The 27,442-nt window shown below is 38.2% G+C and overlaps 2 protein-coding genes across 2 annotated transcripts in view; one reads left to right on the forward strand and one right to left on the reverse strand.

The window, feature by feature from the left end:
* KIAA0930 overlaps positions 1–4,654 on the forward strand; it is a gene marked incomplete at both ends in the record, with an annotated part of 62,487 nt that extends 57,833 nt beyond the window's left edge. The window contains 2 exons of the mRNA XM_079549215.1: positions 1,335–1,490; positions 4,614–4,654. Of these exons, the coding sequence (XP_079405341.1) occupies positions 1,335–1,490; positions 4,614–4,654 (197 nt within the window). The remainder of the gene's footprint in view (positions 1–1,334; positions 1,491–4,613) is intronic.
* Positions 4,655–16,576: 11,922 nt separating this feature from the next.
* On the reverse strand, positions 16,577–25,718 carry NUP50 (nucleoporin 50; the record flags this gene model as incomplete). The annotated part of the gene is made up of 7 exons (XM_079549068.1): positions 16,577–16,779; positions 18,556–18,674; positions 19,898–19,976; positions 20,918–21,577; positions 22,384–22,576; positions 24,523–24,606; positions 25,650–25,718. 7 exons carry the CDS (start codon positions 25,716–25,718, stop codon positions 16,577–16,579), a joined length of 1,407 nt encoding a protein of 468 aa, XP_079405194.1.
* Positions 25,719–27,442: the final 1,724 nt, after the last annotated feature.

Consider the following 27,442-nt stretch of genomic DNA (forward strand, 5'->3'; position numbering starts at 1 on the left):
TAATTTACTCTAGAATGGGCTTTCCGAAAGAAGCAATACCTACATTAGATTTCTTAATAAATTGTAGAAACCTGAATGTCTTACCAGTGTTTAATCAGGCACTGCAGTAATGAAATTTCATTATTGTTATTACTATCTATTTTTTTTTACCCAGAAGGGAAAAAGTTGACCTTATTTCACCCAAAGTTGGGATTATTGTAGGGAAATTCTGCTATCTCTTGGCCTTGTTGGTGGAGAATAACTGGCTTGTTTGAAGGTCAGTAGTGTTCTGGATCTGCTGCTGCAGATCTGACTCCAGTACAGACAGACCTGATGTGCACATGAACAGCCCAAGAGACTTCACTTGATTTTGCTGTGTGCAAGCATGACACAGCAGGAGAGTTGATCCTATTATAGCTACCAGAATTAGGTCATTCTGACCTGATCACTGTGGTGCTGTTGACGTAGTTCTAATATGTGGGAAGAGGGAATAGACTGGCCATATGTATTTATAGGGAAAGAAATCAACATTTTCTAATCCTATGTTATGTGCTGCTGCTTTTTTCTTTGGTAAGGCCTCTGGTTGATCAGAACCTATTTTTTAAGCAAGTGCTTCTCAGAGCTTGGATCAGACTGGTTCAGGAATATGTTTACTTCATGTGCTTTTTAGTGCTGTGGGTTAGGGCAAAGTTCGCCAGAGGAATGGAGAGTACACTTAAGAACACTGGGAAGATGTAACTCATGCATTTGTGTTTACACTATAAAAATCTTCTTGAGCTTACAGGGGTTTCAGTATTTTTTTTGTTTTAAATTATATTTGTGGATCTCTAAACTAACTTTAGGGGAAACTAACTTTGGCAGAAGGATCCCTGGTTTGGTTTGGGGAATGCACGGAGACCACAGTGAAATTGCTTACTAATACTGACTCTCCCTGCATCTTGTAAATTACAATATTTTTCATAAGATGGAATTTTGTTTCTGTTACACTTCAACATGAACAACTACTTTGTAAGGATATTCTATTATTTTATATACGAAGGAGGGCTTGCATAGGATTTTGCCTGTGCAGGTTCTTCCCTCCTCCTCCCTTTCTAGCTGGCCTATTAGTGGATGATGGTTTACTGCTGCTGCCAGCTGTTGCTATAGTTCATTAGCTTCAATGTAAATAGTGAGTTCTGTACTGGGCATGTTCTAACTAATTTAAAAATAAGTGGCATGCCTGTGTGATTCACCTCTTGAAGGTGAATAGTTGGGTTTCCTTTTTTTTCTTTGGCTTTCACAAGCTTTCATTGAGTCTTACAGTGAATTACAGAAAGTACAATCACTTTAAAATTTGCTGTCTTCTACCTTTACAGATCTGCACAATGCAACAAATCTGAGGTCACGTTCCTTATCTGGAACAGGACGGTCTCTGGTGGGCTCGTGGCTGAAACTGAACAGAACAGATGAAAATTTTCTACTCTATGCACACTTAACTTACATCACTTTGCCATTGCATCGAATTTTAACAGGTGAATTTTAAGATGCATTACCTATAAACAGAATTGTTTGGTTCTCCCAGATTGCCCCTGTGTTGTGGGATTTTACTACTGAGATAGAGGAACAAGCTTTTTTATGAAAGGAAATGTAACCTCAACAAACCCCCATTTGCTGACTGTAGCAGCAAATCAGTGTGAACAAGCAGAATGGTGTCAAATTGTTCTCAGGCTTTGAGCTGATTTTCCTTTGTGAGGGTTCAAACAAGATGGTAGTTTTTACTTCCGGAGGAATGTTAGTGGCTTTAATACTGAGATAGATATAAAGTTCATCTACTTCCTGAATGCAAGGCAATTCATTCTGTGCCTGTCCACTGAGCAATAGATGTATATAGCAGAGACCTCTGACTGAAAGGGCTATGGAAAGGTAGCTTAAGAATTTAGTGACCTCCTCTGCCAATGCCGAGTCCTAGATTTGCTTTCTAATTGAGTTTCTTGGATTGATCCAGGAGTCCACAGTGCCTGTAAGTCTTCTAGGCACCCAATTTCGTTAACGAAACTAAATGATTTTTTGTGTGTCACACCATGAACAATCAGTCCTGTGTTGATGGTCTAGCTCTGCCAATTACTATATTGATGATAGTCAAGTCTGTGTTTGCTCAGGGTTTTCAGAGTGCACTTGCAACCCATTGGGCCAGCTGTATTCTGGGCTTCATCAGAAGAGGTGTGGCCATCAGGACGAGGGAGATGATTATCTGTGCCCTCATGAAGCCCCATCTGGAGTGCTGCAATCCAGGCCTGGGACCCCCAGCACAAGAAGGATGCAGAGCTATTGAAGCAGATCCAGAGGAGGGTTATTAGAAATGTTACAAAGCGCTGGAGGATTTATCTCTTCTGGGAAGATGAATTGAGGGAGCTGATCTTGTTCAGGCTGGAGAAGAGAAGGCTCTAGGGAGACCTCATCGTGGTCCTTCCAGTTCCCGAAAGAAGCTTGTAAGCAGGAAGGGGAGCAACTTTTTACATGGCCTAATAGTGATAGGACAAGGGGAAATGGCTTTAAATTAAAAGGAGGAACATTTAATTTGGGTGTTAGGAAAAAGTTCTTCACTCAGAGGGTGGTGATGCACAAGTTGCCCAGAGAAGCTGTGGATGTGCCACCCCTGGAAGAGTTTAAGGCCAGGTTGAATGGGGCCCTGAGCAGCCTGAGCTGGTGGGTGGCAACCCTGCCCACAGTAGAAGGGTTGGAGCTCCATAATCTTTAAAGTCCCATCCAACCTAAGCTATTCTATAATTCTATGACTATGGTATCACAATCAGTTGTAGTTTTCAACCTGAAGGCAGGTACTGAGGTTTCAATTTTTTACCCAAATAATCCTCGTATGCCTAAAATTGCAGATGAACCAAGGAAAACTATTTCAGCAGACGTGCTAGCCCCTCTGGGATATAGCTAGCAGTATGAGGGAGCTCCTGGGACTCTGGGATACTTTAGCACTATCGCTTTCTTAATTTTTTTAAGCATTCTCTTCTCTGTAAATAAACTGTAGCTGATAAGGTAGAAAATTATACTTACAGATGCTTCTACATTATTTGCCATTTCACTGCATATAGAATAGGAATTGATTTCAACTGAGAAGAATTTAAAAATTTCCAGTAAGAATTGATCCTCCTATAATTAAAAGTGGATTTTGATTTGTTTCAGCAAAATATATAATTATTAGTTACAACAATTGTGTTGGCATTGTTATAGCTAATTAGCTGGTGTTATCAAGCTTGCTCTCTCTCTTGCCACAGGCATTTTAGAGTTCACACAAAATGCATTGTTCCTTTTGGCATGTAATACTTGCTCAAGTGATGGCACAAATGCCTCCATGCCCAAATATTTGCTTTTAGCTTGAATGTACTTTCTGAGACTTAATTTATTTGACATATGGTTGCAGGAGTCAGTGCATATATCGAGACACACAGAAATAGAATGTAAAATGTCTGGGTTATAAGGCAGGATTTTAATCTGCAGTTCTTCACTGTGAGTGTTTACTTTAGCATGGCACATCAGGTAGAGCCTATTTGCAGTCCTTCGTGTAGTGAATGCATTAGTGTCGTGCTAGCTTTCCTACAGGAGGGGAGCATTACAGAGAGATGTTGATCTCCCCTGGGTAGCCTAGGGAAGCCTGTACTGCAAAATTAAAATCCTAGGGATAGGGATCAAAGTCAAAAATATCTGGACTTTGTGTATTAATAAGACTTCCTCTGCTCTGGGCCTTCTGTGCCTTCATGCTGAACAACCCAACTCTCAGCCTTTCCTTGCATGTCAGAAGGTCCAATCCCTTAATCGCCTTTGTGGCTCTTTACTGGATTACTCCACTACATCTCTTTTTTTTTTTTTTTTTTAATAAGTGTGACTCAAACCCTCTGGAGCCATGGATCAGTTTTTTTTCTCACGTCACCTTCTGTGTGCAGATGTGTGTGACCTGCCTCTTAATTAAGCATGCGTTCCCTTTTTCCACATTCTTTTTTTCTCCACGTAGCCTGGAAAAAGACCTAGCAGCCCAGTTTCCAGATGTTTCTGCATATTTCCATGCCAACACTTTAGTTTTATTATTTGGGAAGATGACTATGATTAGACAAGTATCTTGAAGGTTAATATTCTGTCACACTTAGACAGTATAGAACTGAGGAGCCAACAAATGGGATCAGCCTTTAGAGTGCAGGAATGTAGACTTCAGGCTATAAAATAGATGAGACTGTTAAATTGCTTGTATGCACATCTTCAGAGCCAAAAGTCGTCTTAAGGTTTTTGAGGATGGTGCATTTCTCCTTTCAAGAAGAAAAATAAATAATTGGTATATCCTTTCATGCTTAAACTTTTTTTCTTTGGAAGATTGCCACTCTCTCCATGTCGAGACACATGTTGTTTCATGCCGCTATAAGTGATATTTAGGTCAGATATATCATGTCTGTGTGATGGGACATACTTGAGACTTAGCATCTTTCAGGTAGGGAGAAATGGGATCAGACTTCATTTATAGGAAAAATTTCATGCTAGTTGTGTTTTGAATTCTGTGGTGTAACAAGGGATGTATGCTGCAGTCCAGAATTGCTTGTGTGGTGGCTACTTCCAGGTCCTCCTAAGTGTGCTGTTTCTTTTTATTTCTCTCCCAGATATCCTGGAAGTGCGGCAGAAACCAATTCTGATGACATAGCAGAGAGCGGGCACAGCCTTGGAGCCTTGTTGCCAAGTGCCTAACCTCAGCAGTTTTCTGTGCTAATACTACCATCTAGTGTCAGGAACATAAACCTCCGCAGAAAAAGGGAAGTCAAAGAATACCAGCCGATCAAAAGTGCCTCTTTCTTCCTTCCTCTGCTGTCATACACCATATGCACACTTGCAGTACATCACTTGAGTGTTTCTGACTGGAAGAGGACTTTCAACAAAACAAAAGAAGGGGCTGTGTCTGAAACGTGTCATTGCTTTATGAACAGTTTATTACTATGTTTACTTTATAACTAAGAAACCAACAATGTGTACAGAATGTGTTAAACTTTATATTCTTTGAAAGAAACAATTTCATAATGATGTACTAATGAGCATTGTTCCATTGACTCTTGCCCATACTCTCCTTGTTGGATTGGCTTCCTGTGTGTGAGCGTGTGTATGTGTTGAGACTGAAGGGATAAGACGAATTCCTGCTGAGGGAGGAAAAGGGAAAAGATGCTATAAAAACATATTGCCACTTGGTTATGTGCAGTGGGTTAGGTTAGAGATTGAAAGAGGCTTAAAATGTTCCCATTTGTTCATGTGTCAGTGTTAGGACAGGAGAACTCTGCTGACAAATTCTTGTATCTACCAAAGAACAGCAACATTTTCATCCTCAAGAACCGGTGAAGAAACTGAGCCAGGGAAGAAAAGGCTAAAATGTGCTGCTATAGTAAAGCTAAGGTTCATATCCACTACTAATGCTGCTTATCTCTTTTAGCTGAGTCCATGCAAGTCAGAGGCTAATGTGGAAAAACTGGAAACCTCACGTGAACTCCAGAAACTTAAAATCTTATTGATAACCAACATCCTCCTGCATGCACTGGACCATAGTACAAAAAGTTGTCCTTGTGGTAGTGTTTGTGGCCAAGGAGGGTATGAGAGCTGATTAATGTCTGGGCAGCTTTTCCAGATTCTTCTTTTCCTGGTCGCGTTCTGCTGTACTGCTACGTGCTGAAGCACAAGGAGTTTTCTTTCGAGGCAGAAGGTTTAAATGTGATCCTGCTCTGAAAAGTGACTAAAAATGTCATAGTGGGAGGTTTGAAAATTGTGTCAGGAGCTCTCAGGAAAAACGCCTTATGTTTACAGGTAAAATGCAGCTTTCTCAAAATAGCACAACTGCTGTCCTTGACACGTGAAATCTAAGTAATGAGATGTTGAGTCTACTGCAGCTGGATTCACCACATTGATGTGGGATCTAGCCATAGGTCACTTTATTTATAGCTGCCTAACTGGTGAAGCAAAGCGTGGGATAGCTTGTCACTTAGAGCATGAGGCACTCTGATATACGCACAAAGATCTGTAGAGAGTGGAGGTGCCATTTTTCTCACTTTTTGGACACTGAGCACCTGAACTCTAATGCTGGTGCCATACTTACCAATATGATGTGTGCTCTGAGCCTGGGCCTTTTGTCTCCCTCAAACTCAACCTTTCCCGAAGTGCTGTGTTATTCTCTCAATAGCATCTGATGATTTAACCTGTCAGATAGAACTTTCTGCTTTTTTCCTCAGACCAAGTTCCATGGGAATAGCTCCACTTCAGCATTAAAGATAGATTAACTGTCATTCAGTCCAACGCAATGAATCCAGCGTGGTAAGGTGGTCTTTTCTTGTTTGAGGCTAGACCTGGGAGCAGTCACCTTTGTCCAATTTCTGAAACTGGCAGCATGAGTGCATAACAGGGACATCTGACCATTTTCTGCTTGCTGCAGATGTTTTATGACAGCATTTACTTTCACTGCAGTACTTTATGACAAATTTACTTTCATTGCCAGCACGGCCACTTTGCCTGTTGCAGACTGAGTTTTACTCTGTAGGAGTGTGCACTTTGTGTGAGGCTGTTCATGCAGTCTAACTTGAGGCATGTAGGTGAGATATCTGGGCAGTCTTACCAGAGAGGTGGACTCCTGAAAGAGCAACTGAAATGTTCTTTCAGGGAACTTCATAGGCAGCCCAGGTGCTTGCTTGAGATCCCTGACAGTGCACCTAATGCCAGACAGCTCAAATACTCTCCTTCCTTATGTCCATGCCAAGAAGTCTTCAGCTAGGAGGCCTGTCCTACTCAGAAGCCTCTGAAGATGTTCCATATTCTGCATTTTCATATTGGATTGAAAGGCAGTGCTGTTTCCTTCAAATAAACACTAGGGAGGGAGGGGAGAGAGGGTTAGTATTTGTACTGCTGCTGCCAATTGATAACAGTTTGGTCAAACAGAAACAATGAACACTGATTGGAACCTGAGTGGTAGGTGCTTGAGTACTGCCTAGTCAAAAGTAACTTTTAATGCATTTTGATACCAGTGTGTTAAGTTTGGACAGCTTGATTTCATGTGGTCTGAAAGACTTGAGCAGAACTTGCGTAAGATTTTAGGCAAATGGCAAATGAGGAAAGATTCTGAAGTAGCAGAAAGGCAATGTTAGAGAAAGGACAGTGCAAACCTCAAGTCTACTAAGCAAAAAGTAGTGTTTGCTTTGTTATGTGTATGTGGATGAATCTGATGTCTGGTTTTTGAAGGGCTGAATGTGAAAGTCCTGTGGAAGAGTTAATTGATGTATTTTATCCTGCTAGCAGATGTGCAGTATATGCATTGAAGACTCAACTTTTTTAGTACAAAAGGGCTACAGGTATGCCCAGATGGATATTGCTGGTAAACAGAGATCAAAACATGTATTGAATGTCTGATACTTTTGGGAGCAAACTAGATTTACTCCGTTCTCAGCTATTCAATCTTTAAACAACTGACTTACAGTTCTTGTGTGTGATGAATTTCATTACTTTGTTATCAGGTGAGAGGGGGAAAAGTTATGTATTTTATTTTTCTTTTAAGTAATCCCTAAAAATTTGTAATGTATAATCCTCATACAGACACACTGGCAGGGAAGATGATATAAGTTTTGTCTGGGTCAGGGTGGCACAGCTGGGCTTTTAGCTTGCTATTGCACTATACCAAAAAGAAAAGGGAATGTTAGTTAGAAACCTCTCACCCTTTTATTTTGGGGGGAGGGAGGTAAATTCTATGCTCTGAAGCACTAAGCCAATAGATTTGGGCCTGTGTTGGCCACTTAAATTGCGGAGAAATGATCTGGAATGTTCTGCATGCTGTAAGGACTGCAGCCATATATGGCTGTTGATGTCCTGACTGTTGTAGTGTGGCGGTTTTCATTGTATTTTTGTTGATGCTTGACAACAGCTCTATCTGAGAGGGCAGCACTGTTAACGAACTGGTGTTGCTTTGCAGAATCGTTTTATTTATTTACAGAATCTCACCATCCCTCAATACTGAGTTAGCTTCCCTCATCCTGTCCATTCACTCTCTCTGGGGACCTGAGGCTTACCGCTTCAACTCTTCACTGATGTTGCATTTGACGTCTGACAATATACAAGGTTGTATATTTTTTCAGCCTGCACAGATTTTTCACTCTTATAAATTTAGCATGTAGAAAGCCTTTGAGTTGTAAAGAAAGCTCTTAAATTACTTGTTTTATATTAGCAGATTATTGCTTTGCCTTAGAGACCACAGTGTATGTAAAATCACATTCTCTTAGTGCCAGCCAGCGCAGGATGGGATCCAAGTCTCCTTTGAAAAGAAGCCATTTCTAGAAATTCAACAGATCTTTCAGCTGTCTTGGCAAATCCAGTTTGTGTAGGTTCACGTTCCTTCTTTTTTGTTCTCTTAGGCTTTGTTGTGTACAAGGCTTGAGCATGTTGAGATGTGAATCCGTGTTACCCAGTTTTCCATTTCTGGGCACAGTGTGCTTTCCTGGAAAGAGAGTTGTTTGCAAGAGTGATTTTTTCAGCGTACAGTGTTTAGCCTGAAGTGTGTTATTTTACCATGTTTTAATTTAACAGTTGGGTCCTTGGTTTTGCAAACAGATTTCTTCTGGCAGACCCTCATGTGCAGAGTCCTGTGCTAGTCACTGAGGTTCTCTGTAGGCATGAAGTCTGCATAAAGAGTCTACATGTTTAAGCTATTCAGCTGTTTCTTGCCAATCACGAATGTTTCACTTCCCAGATGATTGCTTGCCCTGTAGTCTAAAGCTTCCCCTTATTAAAGATGTAAAATCTTTAAAAGTGCCTAAGTCCTGTTGTTACCCCATGAGGTTTAAGAATGAATTTTTATTTACGAACAGAATATGCTTAAATTCTGTGTGGTGTATAGCAGTGTCAGGAAATAAGTTTATAGTTCTTGGAAGAGCTCTCCATCTCCTACAGACTCACCCTTCCTGTTAGGTTCTCATCGTCTTCAGAAGTCATGGCTGAAAGCTCTGGAAAATTGAAATCTTGCAATCAGAGCAGTTGGATGTCTGTGAATGCCTTATCTTGTCCTGTGTGATATGACTGAAAGTGTATGGCGTTGGTATGTAACAAAAATTCTGTGTCAAAAATAGGTGCAGTAGAATCCAGTGAAAGGCATTGTTAAATAAGTAGCTTTTACACCAAACGTTATGAAACAGTATTTTACACCAGAACTTAGGTGTTTGGATGCTTGGTCAAGTAAATGTAAGGCTGCAAGAAGGTTACAGTGTTGAATGTTCTGTGTGTGTGTGTTTGTATATATATATATAAAAATACTCTCAGCTTAATTTTATCAAACAAATGTGTTGCATGGTTTGTTTTTTGCCTCATTGATCATCAGTGTTGATTAAAAGATGCTGGGTTGGAAATCTTGATGGTACTGTATTGAGCCCTAGAAACAAAGTGCAAGGAGAACCTTTGTGCACCAAAAACAGAGTTGATTTTGCATATGGCAGCAGCAAAGAAGGTGTTGGACCCTGCAGCCAATAAACAGACCTCTTAAACGACCGTGAACATTTAAGTGTTTTCTCTCAACCATGTCTGCTGTTTTTTGAGTTTGAATGTATTCTTTACTGGTAGCACTCTGTGGCACTTCTAACAAGTAATACTTGCCAAATAGACACCTGTGAGAAAAGATAGCCTATTTACTCTTCATTTTTATTCCGCTTTGGGCAAAGCCTAACTCTGCTTGCTGAATCACATTGTATGAAGGGAAAGAGGGTTCAAATCACTGCTCCCAAATCTGTTTTAAATGTCTGAGTTCTCCATTAGGTAGACACAATAAAAGCAAAATTAAACAAGCAAAAAAAAAAAAAAAGCCTACAGAAAACAAACAAAAAACCCCAACAACAAATCAAAAACCAAACAACAGAAAATCAGTTCTTCTAAACAGTTATTTTCTTTTAAACTAAGCCAGGGTAGCTGTAAGTATTTAGGCTTGACTAGAGTTTAATACTGGTTGGCTACAGGGATTCCTTCCTGACAAGTTTAGGAAGAGCTTCAATATGGGCCTATACAGCATTGTTAAAATTGTTCTTTAGCTCGTACTTGCTTTTGCTATCTTAAGTTGCACTTCCATGACATTGAGTCATTTTTTTATTTGAAGAATTACAAGGCACTGCATCTTACCTTTCTAGCTGACTTTTGTGACTAATGTTTCACAGTAGGCATCTTCAGGGGGTAGGCTTCTGCATAAAAACAGTTAAAATGAAACACAAACCAATTATAAATTTAAGGTGGTAGCACTGATGCAAACTTTAATTTATATGCAAATCAGTGTGTTCATCAACACCTGATGCCACGTAGAAATAGAGTGCCTGCACTAAGTCTGGACGTGTTGCTTTGCTCTTGAAGATGAGGAGGTTGGTAGAGCCCACTCCTTTATCCCTGCATTTCCCTGCAAGTGTGGCGTTATACTGTGGTTGGGGGGAGGAAAAAAAAAAAAAAAAAAAGATAGATGATCAAGAAACAAGAAGGGGTGTTGTTCAAGCTTGGTTCCCCATGAGGAATTCTGAATTCCATACTTCCTGTTAAGTATATCCATAGATAACCTGTTCATCTTCTCCGTATGTACCAGGCATAGGTGATAATTCACTGCAATCATTCTGACTTCATTTTAATGGTAAGAAAACACTTGATTTCGTAAACTGTCAGTGGTGTTATATTTGGTATGTGACCTATGGTTTTCTCTTCAGTATTGGATATTTGCTTTTTACAGTGGAGAAACCATCTGCAGGTTTTCTGTGAGACTGTACTCATTGCAGGTCAGAGGAATGTGTGAAGTGCCCACTGGTTTAGGTGGAATTCAAAAACCATAACTGAAACAAAATCTTATGTCATTTATGATGGAAGATAGCAAACCAAAGTTGGAAACTTCTACATGCAGTTAATTACCTGAGCTTGTGAATTCTAGTGTCTTTAAAGCCTATGCTGGTTTCCGGAGATGACCAGTTTCTGCACGACCTCTCAGTGAAGATTGTCCCTAATTGTAATTCCCACGAAACTGGTGACAGTGAATACTTATTGTGATTATAATGCTTACTAATATTCAGAATGTTTGGGTAAGAATAGAAGGATTTGTATCTTCTATCTTTGAAAAATGAACGGCATGTTTTATCTGAGCAGAATCCTGCCAGAAACTTGGAAAGGTGTATCAGTGACTGTCAGATAGTGTAATTTTCTTCTAGCTGTATTCTTATGTTGTGGCATCACCATCCTTCTGTTGGCTCTCATGTGCCACTCATGTTTTGTGCAGCTCCATACCGTAACTTGTGGAGTGGTGTAGAGGTTATAATCCACTCACCACCTACTGAATAGCCAAGGAAGTTTGTTGCTCTTCTGTCTGACCTTTTTCACAGTTTCAAATGTTGTGTCATCTGGAAGGCTGTGTTACTCAAAACTGCTCAATTGGCTGTTGCTCTTACTTTGGCTTTCAGTTTGTCTTCAGCACTAGAGTGATTATAGAGTGATTAGAACCCATAATCTGTCTGGGGATGTGTTGTTTGTATTGCGATAAAGTTTACTTGTCTGCTTCACTTGTTTTAATAGCATGCAGTAGGTGTGTAGCCTTTAGCTTGGGCTTAACGTGCTTTTTGGGTGGATCTGTTCTTCTGTATGACTCAGTTGTGTGGCCAGTCTGCTCTGAGAGGTGTTTACTAGACGAGGAAAGAGATTGATTTTGATGATACAGACTGTTTTGAAGTACATGCTCTTTGAGTCTGGATATTCAGGAGTTGCAGTCATCTGCACTCACTCTTGCCGTTTTCTGGTTTGCAAATGGTAAAATCTTTGGTTTAGAACTCCAGCTACAAGTACTCTAGAAGATGGGAGGATACTGCCATCTTGCTATTTGTGTTACATTTAGTAATTTGCACTGTGGTAGTATTCAGTTTGCTCTTTGTATTTTTTGTGCAACTTTTCTTGATATTACACGCTTTCAAATGGAGACGTATCAGTAGAAACCTAATCTTTTCACCCTGAGCCAATACTATACTACTTTCGCTTTCTTAATGTTAAATCATCTAAAATGTGGTTGCTGTTGCTGTTTTTCACTGATGGATACACTGCAGTATTATATTCAGTGTGGTATAATATCTTAACTCAAGTTTTCAGCAACATCTAGGGTTGGAGGGTGATGGAAAATGCAGGAAGTTATCAGTATTTTATGAACTTGTCAGGTTTGGACACTGACTTGTACAAATGAGCATGAAATTTTGTGCCAGGTTAGGGACTAAGTTATCCAGGTTAAAATCAATGTAATGTTTGCTCACCAGTTAATATTCCCTCATGCAAAAAGTAGCTCCTGTTTGTGGGAATGGACACATCCAGAACTAAAGAGACAACTGAGGTAGGGCTGAACAGAACAACAGTGGCTAATGGAAGAAAGCACAGTTGTATGATATGTGTAACTCTCATGGTCTCAGTTCATGGCTTTTCTTTACAAGTCTGTTTTTAAATTTGTTTTTGATGTTTAGCATACTGTCACAAAACAGCTAAGAATCACTTTATGGCCTGGCTTTTGGGTAGAGCTTTTAGGCTTGACCTAAAAATGTCACTCACTGGATACTGTCAGGCAAACAGAGATGACTGCTTTTCATCTTTTAATGTTCAAGCTGGAGAGATTTTTAGATTTCAGTCCCCACAGTAATTCTCTTAATATGCAAGAACTAACATTTCTCTGCCAAGTAAAAGGCCACCCTGGCTCTTTCTTACCTCCCGTCAGGTCAGTATTTTGCTGACCAAGCCTTTGGGGATGTGATAGCAGCTTAGGCAGCTCACCTGCAAGCAGCTGAGTGTAGAATTCCTTCTGTTCGTAGTGCTTACGGTCCAAGTGAAAGGGATACACACAAGACATCTCTCTCATTCATTTATTCACATTTTCCAAGGATTTTTGTACACTTCCTCAATGCATGAGAACTAATGAAAACATTGTTACAAGTTATGTGAAAAGTAAGTATCCATTGAAAAACTCAGAGCAGTTTGAAGTCTATTAAGAGATAATCACATTCAGCATTTTCATTGAATTTATACTACCTCATGCCACTGAAAATTGTTTAATGACAGTAAATTTTTGCACGCAGGCACCAGCTACAAAATTTTAGCAGATGCAAATAAGTTAAGGCATCAGAAAGTAAGTCTTTAAGAACATTGTAAGTGTTACAGTGCTGCAAAGGGAGCTGAACTAAAGTTCCTGCTACTAAAGCCTTACCTCTTAATTGGTTTGTGTTCTGCAACATCTTCATTTAAACTACAGATTTGAGTTTTCATGTCCATCAGCAAAAAGAGATTATAGGAAGATGGTGTTGTGTTCCCAAATAGATCATTTAAGTACATTACAAAGGACTTGCAAATAGCAACTTAGTATTTTAAATAAAATTCACAACAACTGTAATAATCTCTTTTAGAGATGATTCGGAGAAGTGAAAAGAAGCTGAGATCTTCACTTTCTTCTTTTGGAGGAGCAAAAAGGTGGGAGGGAAAAGGCTTTCAAGCTGCTGAAATTTCAAAATTGCAACAAAAGGAAGAATGCATGTCATCTATTAGACACTCCAACACCTATGTACAGCTTTAACAGTCTAGGCATTAACTCAAATTACAGGAGGAAACTTAAGATTTTTTTTTTTAATATCAGCTGTCTGATAACTACCTTGATATTAACCACGATACAGGAATGCCTCGTTGAACAGGAATTCTGATCAAAGTCCTCCCCTGTGTAGCCACTTAGTTATGAAGGCATAAATTGATTTCCGTTCTCCCCGCTAAGTTGCTTTTAACTCATTTTAGTTTTCTATGTAATGATCCCTAGCTTTTTATAATCATCTATCATTTTATTTTAATATTTAGATAGAAACTGAAGGTTTATCATAGATTTGTTTTAGTAACAGTACTGAGAAGGATTGTGCTTTATAATTGAACACCACGTGAAACGTTTGACTGACTTCTACTGCTTCATAGTCAGATAATTGCAGGGTCACTAAGAATGTTGATTAAATCTCTAATTTGCAGTTATCTTTCCCACTTTTAAAACCATGTTTTTAAAGCTAGATATCTGACTTTGTGATTAACACAAGATTTCTATTACCTTTCCCTACACTTTACTGATAAATACGTACACTGCTAAAGAATTTTGATGTTTCATCTCTAATAGTCTTTCCCACAGCTAACAGAAGATATTGCTTGCTACCATGAACAGTGTTCTCCAGAGTATCAGTGTATTCTATTACTCTGTTTACCTTTTTCTTAGACTCTCTGCTCATCCTCGGAATGGCCACCCTTGAAAACACAACAAAGATGCATTAGGCAGTTTTAGAATTGGGCCAGAGGCATGTGCAAAAAACCCTGCGACTGCCTCGCTTTGGAGGTAAGTCATTAAGGATACCTAGGAAGTTCAGTTTGTCTCTTAATTAACTGTTTTAATTGGTCCACACTTCAATGGATATGCAGTAAGTTATAAATCCATGAGATTTAGGAAATAAACATAAAAATAAGACCCCTGAAACCATCTGTACTGAGTTACTCTTAAATTGAGATGCGTAACAAAAATCTGCTCACCCCATCCAGCAGTTTAACCTATAAATGCTGCTTCATGGCAACAGGTTAAGACACTATAATCTAAAGACAAATGCAAGATTTACTGAGCCCTTGGATGATAACACCTGAGCCTATAAATAAAGTTTCAGGCATTAGTTCTATTTTTCATTCACACAGTTACCGTGAAAGCCTTCAACTTTTGGCCTCCAGTTTAGGAAAAATCAAAATTGAGGAAAGTAACGTCAATTATTTTTAACAGTTAAACACTAAGCTGGGTGCAAGAAAAAAAAAAAAAAAGGCACAGCTTTGTATTTATTGAATAATACTTGAAACAGTATCTATGCTCCCTTTACACTTGAGTGTTAAAAATGCAATTCCAGTGATCTCATGAAGCTGACATGTTGAACAAAGGCCTTTGTTTTTGAACTTTGGTCAGGAGGGCTGTAGATGCTGTAAAGTTTTTCTCCTTTGTAGTTAACGGGGGGGGGGGGGGAGGCCTTAACCTGAATTGTGCAGTAAATTAGGACTAAAGACAGCCATTTGTTCCCTCATGGAAAGCAGACAGAAGAAATCTACTCAAATGGTGCTGCTTTTTCCCCACCACAGGCTGTCACTGTTACAGATTGTATCATCCCCTGTGAGAACTGCATCCTGCTGCTGCATTAGTGAATATTTGGTTTTTCCCTCTGTGCCTTATTAGCCAGAAGCAGGGTGGCATGTTTCTTCCAGATCCCCAGAGCTGGTCACTGTAACAAATCAGAGGTCAAATTGAACATCAGCATCCAGCTCTCTCGTAGTTCTCAAAGATGGAAGTGAAGCAGAAAAATATTTATGAAGGAGTTGCCAGCCAACCAGGACAAGATTTGAAAAAGAAACGGATTAACTAACTGAATAAAGTCTGATGAAACCTAGGACAAAACAATGTTCTGTTCTGTGGCTCTGTGAATCACTGCCATATGGTTTATTTCAACTCTGCTAAAACCTGTTACAGATTAAATAAGTGCTCCCTCGTTGTGACAGAAAGCTCATCCCAAAGCTGTGAACTACTGCTTTAGGGAGTGCAGCAATGAACTGTAGTTTGAGCACATAGGAAAGATAATTACTGACATACATTTGTGCATGCATTCTTGGTAATGGCCAGAGAGAGTACAAGGATTTTTACAAATCCTGAACTTTGTGAAAAAGCTATTTTCAGTGGAGTACTAGCAACTAGCAAGATAAGTACCCTCTGCCCCTGCTGAATTGCAGTGTTAGCCCAACAGATTAGGGAAGAATACATTAGAACCTTTGCCTCTGACTTGTCAGAAGGCAGTAAATGCCAGCTGTGGTTGTGGTCCAAGATAAACAGTCTTCCAGTTGTCTGCTTATACTATTGCACATCATTAGCTTGTTGCTACAGTAAGAACAGAAATGACAGTTCTTCTTTAAGAAACACTATGGTCAACAGGACTATGCAAGCTAACTTTGTATTAAATAGCTGGAGATGCAGTCTCCAAGTCCCAGAATCACACAAGTTTGTAAGAGTTAAAACACAGTACAATATACATCATCATTGTTTGGGTACATTGTCGTTATTGACAGTTTGAAAAATTAGTCTCACCAGCATGATAGACCAATTAAAAATAAAAATCTTGAGTACAGAAACAGTTTCAACGATTACATTTGAATATCCTCTCAAAATAGGAGGCTGTTGCATTGCACTGTAGTCTGTGAGGAATCTCTGGTACCATATTTTATACTCTGATTTCAGTCCATTCAGTCAAACTGACCAGTGTTAAAAACATGCTTTAATTTAAGTCAGTGTAGTTTATCCAGAAGAGGTCCTGCATTTCAACGTTGAAAAATGAGGGAGCACAGTCCAAAAACTTGTTCTATTAAAATTTTTATTAGCTAGTTTACCTTTTCCTCACAGATTTTTCCAGAATTTCTATAGTAGTTCTTAGTATCAGAATAAAGAGTTAAGTGTTCAAGTGAAGATATGGAAGGAAAAAAAAATAGAGCAGCAGCAGTTTGGCAATATTTTCTCAAATCACTGACTGCAACATACTTAAGCCTCCTTCTTCTCGAGTAAGATTTTGTGCAATTCATCTGCATCCTCACTTGTTTTCACCCTTATTAACATAGTGACAGGAACAGTTGGATTGTTCTCATCAATTGGTGGATTAGGAACACAAACTATAAGAACGTTGTTTTTTCCGGTTCTTGTACATGGCATCTTGGGTGGAATTAGAACATTCAACAGTATATTTCCTGCATGTAAAGGGAGAAAAAAAAAATTAGCCATTTTCCAGCTTTTTTTACAGTATTGGATGTTAGTATATTTATTAAATAGGGATTTAAGTCTGCTTGGAAAGAAGGAAAGACACTTCCTTCTGAAGTGTCATATATACTTGTCTTATTCTTTAAGCATCTGCTCACAGCCCCTGTTCCTAATTTATTTCCTCAGTAGAAAGGAGGAATCTGAAAAACACTACGCCCTCCTGCTTTGAAGGGAGGGAGCTGAGGTGTAGCAAATGACAGTAGAGACATACAGTGAAAAAGGAACGTGGGAGAATCAGCAAATAAGGAACTGAGTCACTACTTAGTTTATGCTTATGCAAGTTACTCATTCAGAAGCACAGCTCGTAAGCAAAAGCAAAAAAAGTTAGCTTTAACACACATACAGACATATTAATCTAAAAATGGACAAACTATTGTATAAATACAAAGTATTTATTCTGTAAATCATATACCACAGCTGTTGTGGTCTACCTCTTACTAACAATGGTTCTATGTCACTCTGTAGTGAGTTTGAGATGCACAGTATTAGTGGTCTATTAAAACAGTTGCAAACAAACTCAAATCTGCTTCAACAGAAGATGCACACGTTTTGTAAACCTGGTAAATAGCTCACAACACGGTAGTAGTGTTTATGGAAAAGTCAGTCTTCGCCTTCCTTTCCAGTTCAGTTTTTCAAACACAGTGAGATTTAAGGAAAGTAATACAGCACTGTGTGAAGATAGCAAAAAGGAAAGTGTGCATCACTATGAGTGTAGCTGCTTGTACAAACCAGTGCTTGGAGTCATCAAGCTGAAGTGTATGAGCTAGAAAAAAAAATTCCTAATATCACCTCAGATGACGTTGGAGGGAATGTAAATCAACATAATGAAAATTAGCATCAGCTGAATTAAAAACTAAGACTTCTGTTATGGGGTATGTAAGTTGGAGAAAGCAAGTTTTCGCCTGCTCCATTCAGCATATTCAAATCCTTAAAAAAATGCTGAAAGAAAATGATCACTGCTCTAGCTACCTTTAAGTTTTATTGCTAAAAAGAATGGCCTTTTATCAGGCAAACCTTGCCCGTTTCCATCAGAAGAAGTCATTGATTTGGAAGTGACCAACATAGGAGTTTCAGTCTCACCATATATTTGAAAACTTTGTCTAATAGGTCTGTGGGGGCTTTTTACAGACCTGCCAGAGCATTTAATAAAGTGAAACTGAGATAAGGTTTACCAGTGGCTTTGCAGGCACAGCATGGCTTCAGTTCTCACATCTTTATAAGCATAATTTACTGTATTTTATGGAAGTTGCCAACTTAATATGAACTCCATTTCACATTTGTTGAAATGAGGTACTGAAGATGTAGCAAAGCTGTTCAACAATTAATATCAAAACAGGTGATGCATGGCCTACATCATAGCAGAAATTATAATCACCTACGTTCATCACACCTCTGATACAAATATACTTGATTGTGGAGTCCTAAAGCCGAGCTTCACAGCCGTTCAGCAAGTCAGAGGTGGCAAATAGCTACTAAAACAAAATTAGGGAAAAAAGTACCCCATCATACACCATAACTTTTTACTTCCTTGCACTACTTAAAGTGTATTATTTCAGAATACTTGTTAGAGGTTCCAATTGCTTGAAATTATTCAAGAGGGGAAAAAAAAATAAATCAGGAATCTCATCAGTTATACTATGTATAAAATCCTAATGCTTTGCAGAGAATCTTACATCAAGACTTGTTGTTAGAAGAAATTTACTTACCTAAATTGGTATCTGCTCGGACTAGGAGTTGAGTTTTTTCATTTCCTGCTGGTTTTAAGTGCAATGTTCCTACACCTTTTTCTTTAAATTCATTATCCTTTTTGTAGAACAGTTTACATCTGTGCACAAGAAAAGCAAACATAGTTTGTATAGAGATTAAATAGCAGTTTCCCCAAATATATGTGTAGATATGTATGGCCATATGTCTGACTCCCAGTAAGCCAGCGGTTTAACAATAATCAGTTAACTTTCGGGGCTAGGAGTAATAAATCCTTATTCTTCCTGACTTTGCTTGATTTATTTTCTAAGAGATAGAACAGTTCAGTTGGAAGAGACCTTCAAGGATCACTGAGTCCTGAACACTTCAGAGCTAACCAAAAGTTTTAGGATATTACTGAGGATGGTATACAAACACCTCTTCAATGCTGATGGACATGAAGCATCAACCACCTCCCTAAGAAGCCTGCTCCAATGCCTGACCACTGGAAATAAATACCACAGTAAATAAATGTATTCACAGTAAATAATTATGTCCAGTCCGACCATCCCCTGGTGCAGCTCTGTGCCATCCCCATCCTGTAATCAGTTCACAGGAGTGGGGTCCGGCACCTCTTTCTGCTTCCACTCCTAGGGAGCTGCAGAGAGCAGGGAGATCACCTCTTGGCCTCCTCTCCTCCAGCCAGAATAGCCCATTGGTCCTCAGCTTCTCCCTACATAGGACATGCCCTTCTGTGCTCTTAGTGGCTTTGATGCCCTCCTCTGTAAGCACTCACAGATCTTTTTTGTACTGTGGAGCCCAGATCTGCACACAATACTCAACACGAGGCTGCTCCTATGCTAGACGTAACAGGAGAATCACCTCTTTTGCCCTATGCTGTTTGTAATGCACCCCAAAATACAGTACAGTGGTACACATCAGTTCAGTAACAGGAGGCTATTCCTTTCAGTACTGAAATGACAAGCATTACTTTCAGGGAAAAGAAAAATATGTGTATATATATATATATGTATATATATATATATATATATACACACACACACACACACACACACACAGTGACTTGTATTCAGGATCTGTAGAGAGTAAGCAGTAACAATTATTATAAAGGCATTATTCAACAAACAATAATAAAAACACTACAGACAGACAAAGGCAGAAATTCCTTCAATCACTATAAAATAAAAAAAATTACAAAGAAAAACCCTTATTACAAATAGCTGTGTTTAAGACACAAAAATATTAGTAAAATCCTACATGTCTTTGTAATTATGTTTTTACATGCAGAACTTCATGTTTTATTCCCAAAGTTACGATTCATTATTCTAAGGCAAAGACACTTACTTCTTTGAGTAGAAAGCATCGTCCTCTTTTATTTCATTAACAATGACTTTTGGTGGCTCTTCTTCCTCTTCTTCTCCACCTTTAAATAAAGTTTCAATACATCCCACGTGTTAATATCAGGCTTGTGTTAGAATTAGTTATTCATACTATAGACGTTATATAAACATATAACATAATACATATAAACATGCATAGCCTGTCACTGATTGCCAAAATATGTTTAAGTCAGTGTGGGCTCTTAGATGGTTTCACTTATGCAAAGTCTTTTTCTTTTTTTTTTTCCTCCAGTCAAGCAACTTTATGCTCATCTTCAATTTCAATTAGATGAAAATATCAAACTCCCACCAACCAATCAAAAAACATTTAAACACAGCAAATAGAGCTTAATGAGTCAAATTTAAGTCACAACCTTTTCTCAGGGGAAAAAATCGTTCTAACATAAGAGTAGCCTTCAGTAATAATAAGTGCACAAGGCCAGGTTTAATTTGGGAGACAGGTACTCAGCTGCAGATACGACAGACAAGAGAGGGGCAGGATTATGCCACTGCAGTTCTTTCAGCTGCTACAGCATTTCTATCAGCTAACAATATTCAAGTTAGCTACAGACCTTCCAATAGCAAGCAACTTTGTCTCTTGCGGTCTTGCAAATAAGATGCATGCAAGTGTTTCATATCTTATGTATTTGATTGAGTAATCTTTTAATAAAGCTACAGGAAAAAGCAATAGAATTGAGATGTCCTACAGGCTCAAAGATGAACATACCAGTTGCTTTAAATTTCATTGGTTTCAGTCTTGCATTCAGCTCAAGAATTTATTACAGAAAACAAGTCTGACAGACATGCGTAGGCTTTGATAATCCTACATTTTCAGTGTTACTTAAGCAGTATGCAATACTGAGAATCCCACATGGGTAGCATCATTCTGCAACTTTCACGCACGGGAACTGTGATTTTTGCAGTATTCTTAAGTCACAGTCATTCACAGTCTAGCATTAAAAAGATTTTTACACATAGAATTTACCTTTATCATCACTGTTCCCACTTTCTGTCTGAGCTTCCAACGTATTGGTGGATACTGCAGTGACAGACTTTGTCTGATTTGCATCTTTTCCAAACAAACCTGAATTTCCAGGAGAAAATGAGAAACTACTATGTGTTCCTGAACCAAAGGAACTGAAACCTGAACTGTGACCACTCTTGCCAATATTAAATGAGACAGTTGACGTAGCTCCTATTGATGGGTCTCTTTTTTCTGATGCAACTTCGGTTTTTTTGTCAGAGGCATCCTCAGTTTTGTTGTTAAATAGAAAAGTTGATCCTTGCTGTAGCTTTGAATTCCCAAATGTGGAGACAGACTGCGTGCCAGGTGTCTTGTTGCTTTCGTTTTCAGAGCCACTATCGCTACTGTTTCCATGTTGCTGTTCAATAGTTGCTAAATACTTCTCATAGTCTCTAAAGATAGGAGTCAGATCACATAGCGGGTTTGTGTTTACGTGCTTCACTATCCAGTCACGCACAGAACAGTTTAAAGCTGCTAGCTGTTTGTGATAAACACTAGAGCTACAGACTTTACTCTGAGTATAGCCAGATGATGATGGTTGGCTGCCACCATTAGCTTTTGGGCTTGCAGCTGCCTTCTCAGTAAGTGTGGTTGTAGTCGGACCATTTGACACGGGGGATCCTATTAAAAGAAAAATGCGGATCAGAACTTCTTTAAAAAAAAAAAAAAAAAAAAAAAGCATTCTCTGTTTCTGTATCAAATTATCAAATCATTTAAGTCTGGTTCAGTTATGTACATTAAGTTATGTACAGTTCATTGCATCACAATGCTGTGTGCCAGGTAGCACAGGCTGAGTAAACCAGGCAATGCTATGAAACAGATCTAAACTTGCTACGTTGACAGAAGTACTTAGTAAGGCTTTGTAAAGTTAAGGGACTAAATACCAAAGCACAAGACTAGAGTTAGATTTACCAAAATATTTAGCATCTTAAAATGTAGGTAAAAATGTAAGAGGTAAGCTTCTTATATTGCAGTCAGTCTTACTAGATGTAAAAGAATCAAAGCTTAAGAAAAAAAGTAAATGATATAGAAACAAGACCTTAAACACAAAACTAAACAAAACTACAAAGATGTCAGCGCTACTCAAAGGATATTTTCCATTAGCAGTATTTTTTTAATAATAAGATACAGATAGTTGGGATGATTTAACTGGAATGTGTCATCAGCTCTTTTATACTATTCAGAGTGTACTGTAGCAAATGTCTTCCACTCCCTTTGTTTCTAAATTTTTTATGTCCAGTATCAGATCCAACTGTAGTTTCCACCTCTTAAAACTGCATTTATTTGATATCAAATCTCTCCACTAGTCTAAAATCTTTAAGAAACAGAGCTACAGAATTATTGGAATTTGTTTATTCACTACTAAATTAACTCTACAGATTTTACAGCTGAACATTTTGATGAATGTATACTTATTTAAAGCTTACCAAAAGCAGATTTTGTTTCAGATGTTGTCTTTAAACTGCTGAAAGGAGTACTGAAGATACTGCTGTTTCCATTAGACAGGCCTTCTAAAGGCTTTATTCCTGCACCATTACCAAATCCGCTGAAGCCACCTCCTTCTTTTCCAGAAGGCAATACAAAGCCTTTAAAACCTTTAAACGCTCCTCTACTTTCAGGCTGGATAGAAAAATAAAATGAAATAAAAAATCAGTCATATATGCATCACTGTGCTTCTAAAGCCACTAGATATTAAATTTCAATGTGTCATTTCATGCCTTACGTCCCTTATTCTAAGTTAGCTATGTAAACAGGATTAATAGTTTCCTTATGACACATTACTGGTACTATTTTTAAAAGACTCAGAGGATTGGAATGAAAATAAACTATTTACAGGAAATGGATGCCTAGAAATTGTTCAGAGCAGCAGATGTGTTTGTCTACCTATTCGCATATTCATAGCATCTTGTTTTCTTCAAATAATCATGGAGCAATATATAACTGCAGAGTCATTTTCAGGAACAACCACAATTAGAGTCCAGCCCTCATCAAAACAGCATACTTTGTAGTAAAATCTAAGACTTACCAAAATTGTTTCAATCTGACTGAAGAGAAACACAAACTGTGCGTAACAATGTAACGCATTTGCATTCTGCAACCTTTTCATTACCCAGTTCTGAACACTACTACCATAGTATTTTATGATGTAGCTTCTTACACATTTTTGTAAGATAGTCACATAGCACATTTAACACACAAACAGGCACTGCTACTTTTATCTACTACATATCTTTTGAGGTAATGAGCACTTATTACCGAAGTAGAATTCCTCTTCTTTCAGTGTTCAGAAAAAGGAGAATGTCTTCTGAGGTTCATCTGCTTTTGTCACTGAGAAATAGCAGAACTCAGCAATTTTAGGTTTGCTTTCACTATCTGGCCTTGCAGGCCTGGGCTCTCTCTGATTCCCTCTGTGCTTCACCTTTACCAGTTCAGTCCTCTGTTTCTCATTTCTAGCTGGCTATTTTTATCTTGTCCCTTTGATCAGTCCTACCTCTCTCCAGACAACCCAGTTAAACTGCAGACTCTTGTCTTTGCAGCATTCTGCTTGTTCCATTTATGAACTTCAGTAAACTCTGAGTTTATCTTTTTGTAAATGTTTCACAGGTTTATCATGCAGAGTTGGCTATCCTGACATCTCTTCTGCTTTTTAGACTTTAGGCTAGCCTATTAGACTTCTTTGAGTTCTGATATTTGACAGCTGAATCCCAGCCTTAATATCATTTCTTCTGCAATCATCTGGTCCCCTTTCTCAACTAATTCTGTCCCATCCATTTTATTTTGCCCCTGAATCCTTCCTGTCCAAGGTGCTCGTTGTTTTTTTTTTTTGTTTTTTTTTTTAATATCACTATAATCCTGTTATTAATAGAGTCATCAAAGTAACTGCATCCTTTACCACATCTGTGGCTAAAACTACCACAGGTAAAAGTGAGATGGGACAGCTGCCACATTTATAGTGCTTAGACAGAAGGAAAAAGAAGAGCATAAGAAAAAGCTACATAGCTCAAAATTGAGCCTAGTCTTGTCCTATCTAAAAGCAATCTGGATGGCAAGTAAAAACTGTCCAATTCCTAATATGGGGTGTGCAATCTTGAAAGACAGTTTCACAAAAAGATGATTGACAAAGCATCTGTCAAGGACTTCTGAAAGGACTCCATTATGGTTAGACTGGTTATTGATTTCAAAGGAACTAAGCCTGTAAGGAAGGCAAACTTCTTCTCTACATTCCATTTGTTACTGTAAAATGTACGTCACACTTCAAGGGGTAAAAGTGCTATTGTTTTTGACAGCAGACATTTCTTTCACTCTTAGACCAACTTAATAATTTGGCTTTTACTGCCTTGGACATCCCCCAGGCCTCCAGTATGAATAATTAGTAGCTTCCAGGCTTGATTTCCAGAAGCCTACTGCCAGGATTGGAAGTGGAGCAGTTGGCTAGTCGCATATACCTTTAAAACAATAGCTTGATATAGTACTGTTACAAGCCCAGATAAGTAAAGTCTTGAACACAGACGTCATATTTTGCAACTGACTGAAATTATACTACTAATGCTCAGTGATTACATTACCTCTGATCCAACATTTTGACGCTTTGCTTTTTTAATAGCTCTGTTCTTCAGGACTTCCTCACTAGCCACTGAGAAGGTTCCCACCTTGGAGATAAAGTTACGGAATTATTAGTGGCATTCTCAGAATCCATCAGTTTGTCATAGCCTGAAGAGATGACTGAAATCCTGAGATACTTTTTGAACACAACTGTACTCTTTGAACACAATTCTCCCTAACGAGCAAAAGAAGACATTAAAAAAATGAGGAATATTACAGTACTACCACTAGCTCACCAGGTGCTTGGATGATTAGCTGATATTTCACAGCTCTGTTTTCCATGTTTTGCATTCAATTTTTCTGTTATACAGACTGCAATCTCAATTTTCTTATGGCAAATAATTCAATTTTTTTTTTTTTTTTTTTTTTTTTAAGCAAGGAAACTAATTTTGCTGAAGGTACGGTATCAGTAACAGTTACCCTGTTACAAACAATATCCAGTTTGGAGAAGGTATGTTGAGATATACTTTCAGTTTTCCACAATTTCCACAAAAATTCCACAAAAACAGAAGTTCAAGTATTGGTAAAGTTAGCTAATGACTAATTACTACCCAAAAATGAATAAGGAGATGAAGCTTTCTTCTATCAGTTTTAGGAAAAAGTACTATCAGTTCTCTTTCTTACATTCTATAAAGCCTAAGCTTTTTTTTTTCTTTTAGTAGCACAGAAACTAGAACAGTTTGTTTAGAGATAAAACACATGCTTTAAATAAGAAGGCCAGGAAATATGTGAAGAAAATATCTAGACTACATTATATCTGTGAAACTCAGAGTCAACTATTTCAAGAAATCAAAAGCGTTTTCTTGTGAACTGCATAAATATCCATCATACAGTTGAACAGTTCAAAAGTTTTAGACATACTAACAAGCCCGGATTTCCCTTTAGAAATGTAAAATTCCTCTAAGCTGGTGGTGACTGTTAAAAGCTGCTTTGCCATATTATCTGCACATAGGGGAAGCTGTAAAAACAAAACAAAATCATCTTTAACTCCTACACTTCTAACAAATTTTACTGAAGATTTTACCCACAAGACGAATAAAATCTACACGTAAATAAGTATGTATCTGAGGAATCTAATGTACAGTCTTACCTCCTCAGCTTCATCTTCCTGATCCCAGTTTCTGTCGGTCAGTTCCTTTTCTGCAATTCTCTTTGCCATTTTTCCACGCCTGCAGGATATATCAGAAACGCATAGGATCAATTGCCCAGTCATTCTAAGCAGCAAGGATCTCCAACTTTTGTTATTCCGAACAAGTAATTGGAATCAGAGTTCACACAGAAATAACTCAAAATTGAAACAACAGTTGAAAACCAAGTGTTTTCAACATTTGTTGCAACAACAATCAACACGGCATATGAAACTGGGGTTGTGGTTATTAGCCATACTTGACACTAAATTTAAGCAACAATAGAAACATGCAGTTCAATCACAGGGTAATTTTTCTTCAGCAGTGGAGCAAGTTAGAAAAATTCCTTTTCAGTCTTGTATTCCATACCTTGTCACCAATTAGGCTGATGGGCTGCAAAAAAACAACAAAAACACATAAAAGGATCTAGTTAAAAGATTACACATCCCAGTCCATCTTGCTTCAGGATACTCAGTAAACACTAACATCCTTGCAAGAGAAAAGTTCCTTGACAGCACCTAAAATCAATACTGATAATGACCGACCAAAGCTGGACAGCCAGTTCACTTTGGGTAAGGATGAAAATAGTACCCTCCCACAAAGAACCACATTGCTAAGACATTACTGATTAAAATGCTGAAAAAAAATCTATTGCAAATGAATCAGATGACTTTTCTTCCAAAAGACACCTAGGTGTTATCAGGGGTTTTAAAACTATTAATGTATGCAGCTAACTGTAATTTTGCTATTTGAACTGCAAAGTCAACTTCAGAGAATTAAAATCTGTAGTTTTAACTTCTGACTTCCATTTTTGTAAACTTATCAGCTGTGTTCAAAAACAAAGAATGAATCCAGGTGAGTTATTTTATCTGAAAGATTTGGCAAGTAATTACATTCAAATTTGATATGGAAGGAAGTTTTGATGATGATTTCATCTGGCACTAGATATGAAAGCTTATCAAGTACATAGTTCTGTAGCAATATAAATGTTAAGCAAGTGAAAGATATAAAATTCCTCAAAAAGCCCTGTTAGGCTGGTCCAGAAAAAAACTAATTCCACAAAGAATTGAATTACAGAGCCAAAAATGATAATGCGTGATTACAGAACATTTCGCTTAGCCAATTATTATTAATTTTTTAAGCACAACAGTAAATCCAACTGCATAGCAGCAGCCTTACAGGGGTCATAACTGAAAGCCATGAATTTTACAAGGCAAGTTATCTATAGGATCTTTTAAAAGGACAGAAACAAAAAACTGTTCTCTGTAAATGCTTTAAAAAGGCATAAGCCCCATTCTGCTGGAAAAAAAAAAAGAGGTCCTACCACACACTACATGATTCTCTGCAGACAAGGTAACTGGTTAAATTAACCCTATGAAAAAAACTAAAAATACTTATTTTATAATTGGCTCCCCAGTGCAGTTTCCCTGTGGGAATACAGGCTACACAAACACTTGCCACCAGAGGAAGGCAAGACTGCCTCTCATTGGCAACAGCCACAGCTCAAAGGCTCATGAGACTAACCTAGAGTTACTCCATCGGATTCCACAGAAGATCACATTACCAGTCTTAATGACAGCCACTGAAGCATTACAAGCACGATATTAACCAGAAAGCCTGTTCTCCACTGTGAGGAAAAAGTGGCAAACTAATTGGCTCAGGCTCCAGGTTCTTTATACCTACTTGTCTTCATGTGATTTCTCTAGGTCAGGTCTGAAAATAGGAGCTGACAAGAGAATCCAACCTATATGAAGAC

Source organism: Tetrao urogallus (genome assembly GCF_951394365.1).
Source record: "Tetrao urogallus genome assembly, chromosome: 1".
NCBI classification, from domain to species: Eukaryota; Metazoa; Chordata; class Aves; order Galliformes; family Phasianidae; genus Tetrao; species Tetrao urogallus.